The sequence below is a fragment of the Cajanus cajan genome, chromosome 3 (genome assembly GCF_000230855.2).
Source record: "Cajanus cajan strain Asha chromosome 3, NIPB_CcT2T_4, whole genome shotgun sequence".
Taxonomy (NCBI): Eukaryota; Viridiplantae; Streptophyta; class Magnoliopsida; order Fabales; family Fabaceae; genus Cajanus; species Cajanus cajan.
The window spans coordinates 63,126,313-63,130,840 of NC_138519.1; the positions used below are offsets into that span (position 1 = coordinate 63,126,313).

The 4,528-nt window shown below is 29.9% G+C and overlaps 1 protein-coding gene across 1 annotated transcript; it reads left to right on the plus strand.

Annotated features, from left to right (window-relative positions):
• Nucleotides 1-2,106: 2,106 nt before the first annotated feature.
• Nucleotides 2,107-3,747, plus strand: LOC109807343 (GDSL esterase/lipase At5g45910). The gene is made up of 5 exons (XM_020369865.3): nucleotides 2,107-2,347; nucleotides 2,464-2,682; nucleotides 2,768-2,916; nucleotides 3,039-3,312; nucleotides 3,416-3,747. Exons 1-5 carry the CDS (start codon nucleotides 2,107-2,109, stop codon nucleotides 3,655-3,657), a joined length of 1,125 nt encoding a protein of 374 aa, XP_020225454.2. The 3' UTR covers nucleotides 3,658-3,747.
• The last annotated feature ends 781 nt before the right edge of the window (nucleotides 3,748-4,528 follow it).

Here is a 4,528-nt window from a genome sequence, read left to right on the forward strand (position 1 = left end):
GAAGGAAACAACTCATGACTGCCTAGTTCCCTCCTTGGTTGAATTTCTCTTTAGCTTCTCCAACACACTTGCTTCTAGCTTAACTTTTTCCACAAGCTTAAGGTTAGCTTGCTCCCCAAGCTTCTAGCTTAGCTTGCTTGACAAGCTTCTAGGAAGGTAACTAGGGATGGTTAGCTTAAGTGTAAGAAGTCTAACCATAATTCTACTTGAACCATGGTTAGACCAGCTTACACCGTAAGCTACCTATTCTTTATATAAGGCCTTTCCTTCACATTGTAAACACTTTTGGATGTTATAGTGAGATTGTCGAGTTTTATTCTTTGAATTTTCTCTTCCTAAAAGTCACAATCCTCTTTGATTTCAATCCAATTCTATTATCCTCTTCATTTAAGAGTGTGGTGAATTTTGAAGTGATTCATCTTCTTCCAAGGAGTGGGATCACTTGAAGAGTGTTCTTCACCTCTTAAGGTGAAAACCAAAGCTTCTTCTACCTAAGGAGGCTTTGGAGAAACTTGAGAAAACTCAAGGAGCCAAAGGTCTAGGGAGGAACTATCATCCATCCAGATTCTCCAAGTTTCCATCACTTTCTTTATGCCTCACCCTCATCAAACACATCTTGTACCTATTCTAGTTCTACAAGTGACGATCAGCTCAAATACAAAGATACAAGCACAGGGAGTGAGAATACATGACATCCACACACAAGATATACAAGACATAAAGGTAGACATATACATCTTTAAACATCAATAACGTTTAACACACATATAAGTATCCTTCCATAGATCTACAATAACCATTTTTATACATTCATTCCTTATTCATGACCAAAAATTGACACAACACATATCAATTACAAATGAAAACTCGTGTAATGAATGCTTATAACTCTATAAGCTAGTGGTACTAATGTCCTATTCATCATCAAGAATACATAATAGTCTAGGAGTCATGGAACAAGACCACCCTATCGAGTAGTGTAGCGAACACCCATCATTAGTGATCCCTTTGACCCCAACTTAGACAACTCTAAAAAACTCAAATCTTAAGGATTCTTTAACCCTTAGAATTTTATATAACAACTAAAACATAACATAACAACTTAAAACAACACATGTTAGTCATCATATACATAAAATTATGCATAAAAGATAAAACCTAGTGTTAAAAAGATGATAATAAATTATACAAAAATAAAATAAAAATTAGTTTATTATAAGAACTAAAAACATATTTGATCCTTAATGATAATTTATTTGTATTTTCCTTTGACATATGGATTTAACGCTCTCTTGCACAATTTTGGAGGTTTACAGTTGACCAACTTTAAGGAGTTTATTGATATAATTATAATTAAGGGTAAAGATAGAAAAGAGATTAATTAAAGATTTAAATTTGGTACAAATTAAATATAAAGTAGAAAATTGCTTTAGCGTGCTATGTATAACTTGATAAAGTTTCGAAATAAATGATGCTTTTCTAATAATAGAATCGTTATTTTCCCTCATATTTATATCATTTGAAGTGTTAAATATGTTTATCCTCCCTCTTTTAGAAACAAATGTTTGACATAAAAAACTATCTTATCATAACAAAATTAAAATGTTTCTTCCAAATATTTATCTTTACCAATAACTCATTTATCGCTACAAATAACCTTTTTTCTTGTAGTAAAAAGATAGTTATGATGACAATGTAAATAATTTTTTGAGGATTATTTTACACTTTCAGTCATGCATATGCGAAAATCATTACAACCTTTAATTATAGTCGACGAATCTTATTACAGCAAGTCAAGTGATAACAACAAATTGTCAAAGACTATAATAACAACATAACAAATAATGTTGAGTGTTAACAAACCAATATTCAAGGATGTATTAGTATTTGTTAAATTTATAAGAACACAAATCATAACTCTCCATTTTAAGAAAAAAACGGTGTCAAAACTAAAATGATAGTAACTTGGCAAGACAAATGAGTGCTTTCTATGACAATATATAATGCTCGTTCCAATTGATATTCAAGTGCTCATTATCACAAACAAATACTTATACAGGTTTAGGGTTTATTCAAGTGCTCTTTTTTTAAACTTACAATAACATCATGAAGATGATCATTATCTTTTACATCACCTATGCATGCAATTTTCTAGGAAATGTTATTTCACATGCCAACCCTCTCTCGTATGAAGTTATTTTCAATTTTGGTGACTCTATAAGTGACACCGGAAATGCTGCTACTTATTACCACCCATCTATGGATGAAAATAGCCCTTATGGCTTAACATACTTCAAACATCCTTCTGGACGTGTGTCAAATGGACGATTGATCATAGATTTTTTAGGTATATGCCATTACTATTTTAGGTAGCCTATAAATGAAATTTCCTTCATAGAAATTCACACACATAATATATTAGTGATTGAGAAACATACTAACATGTGGTTGTTTCAATTACAGCTGAGGCATATGGCTTACCAATGTTGCCAGCCTATCTCAATCTCACCCAAGGCCAAGAGATTAAGCATGGAGTAAATTTTGCATTTGCCGGTGCAACTGCACTCAATATGGACTATTTCATACAAAAAAGACTCAATGCACCGTCGACAAATATTTCGTTGACTGTTCAACTTGATTGGTTTAAGAAGCTAAAACCTTCCTTATGCAAAAATAAACAAGGTTTGTCAAAAATTCTTTAATAATGTTTTTACTATATACGTGATTTTTCTTGATGACTTATAAATTTTATCCCATTCTATTGCAGAGTGCGATAACTACTTCAAAAATTCATTGTTTATCGTGGGAGAAATTGGTGGAAATGATATTAATGCACTTATATTATCATACAAAAATATTGCAGAACTTCGAGAAATAGTTCCACTAATTGTTGAAACAATAATCAATGTCACCACTGTATGTCATATCAAATTTAAGTAGCAAAATATTGACTTCAAATTTTGACTAGAAATATGATTAAGTAGATCAAGATTGATGAGAAATTCAATTTTGTTTTCCTTTCATTTTATATTTATCAGGAATTAATAAAAGAAGGAGCAGTAGAGATAGCGGTGCCAGGGAACTTCCCAATTGGGTGTAATTCTGCTATCTTAACAATAATGAAAAGTGATAACAAAGATGATTATGATCAATTTGGGTGCTTAGCAGCTTATAATATTTTCATTAAATACTACAATTGGCGGCTCAATCAAGCCATAGAGACACTTAGACAAAAAAATAGTCATGTTAAAATAATATATTTTGATTATTACAGTGATACCAAACGTTTATTTGAAGCACCACAACAATATGGTAAGTTGAGTTTTTATTTTTTTATTTTTTTTTATATTGGATTAACAATTTTGTTATTACTTGTTTGTATCTTATGCTTTAATTATGTACATTAACCATGCAGGCTTTTATTTTGGTAAGAATGACACTTTTAAAGCATGTTGTGGAAAAGGTGGTCCTTATAATGTTGATATACATATATTTTGCGGAAGTTCTAAAGCAACAGTTTGCTCAGACCCTTCAAAACATATAAATTGGGATGGAGCCCACTTAACTGAAGCATCTTATAGGCTAATAGCAATGGGAATAGTTGAGGGTCCTTTTGCAAGTCCTTCTCTTAAATCTCCTGTGTTCAAGATAGCTTAAAATTAACAAAGGCATTAAAGGAAGCTTGACTTATTTTCATAAATTCAAAATTAGGATTAAAATTATGTTTCTTTTACAATTTTTCCAAAAAAATCAACCCTCCATCGAGACATATAGTTTGAATGGCGATCTTGTGTTATTATTACTACCTTGTACTCCTGATTCTTTATGAAAAGCTTGTTCATAATTAATATTTTTGTCTTAATTTTCTTGTCTCCTTGCAATCAATTCTATTTTATAAAAAAGTTTAAAATATGGAATTATGATACTATATGTTATTTTCATTAATCTATTTGTATTGACATGTTTTTTAATTAATTACTCCGCCGAATTTTAGAAATCTCAACTAATTTTATTGTATTTAATGATGACTTCATCTCCAAAATGCTCATTCATTTAATTGAGAATATATTTCCTATAACTCTTTTTATTATTAATTTAAAGTTTCAATGAAGGGTAGTTTAGGAAAATAAGTTATTTTATAATTGAGATAAGTGAAATAAAGTGAAGCTAACCAACTTTCTTTATTAACATGAATTAGGTTTTTTCTTCTTATATTTAATACCCAAGGTAGTATTTCTTATTACAAAATCAAACCTAGATTATTAAGTGTGTATATTAATTCTTACTTGTCTTTACTAGTAATTTTTAAATTAAATTTCTAAAAGTGAGGCAAATAACATGGAAAGCCTATATGAATATGAAAATTCTAAATAAATACCTATACAACTCATTATGTTACACCCTTTTACCCCAAATAAAAAAATAAATAATATAACAATTTTGTAAAATAAAAAATAATAAATTTCTTCTCATCAATACTTTGTAAAAGGGTTTACAATGCTTTATCCATACCTGGGCAAAGAAAAAT

Bases quoted from the DNA above. Each gene is read 5' to 3' on its own strand.
- LOC109807343 (XM_020369865.3), top strand. From the start codon at position 2,107: ATGAAGATGATCATTATCTTTTACATCACCTATGCATGCAATTTTCTA. The intron at 2,348-2,463 runs GTATATGCCATT...TTTCAATTACAG, and splicing joins ATTGATCATAGATTTTTTAG to CTGAGGCATATGGCTTACCA. The intron at 2,917-3,038 runs GTATGTCATATC...TATATTTATCAG, and splicing joins CAATAATCAATGTCACCACT to GAATTAATAAAAGAAGGAGC.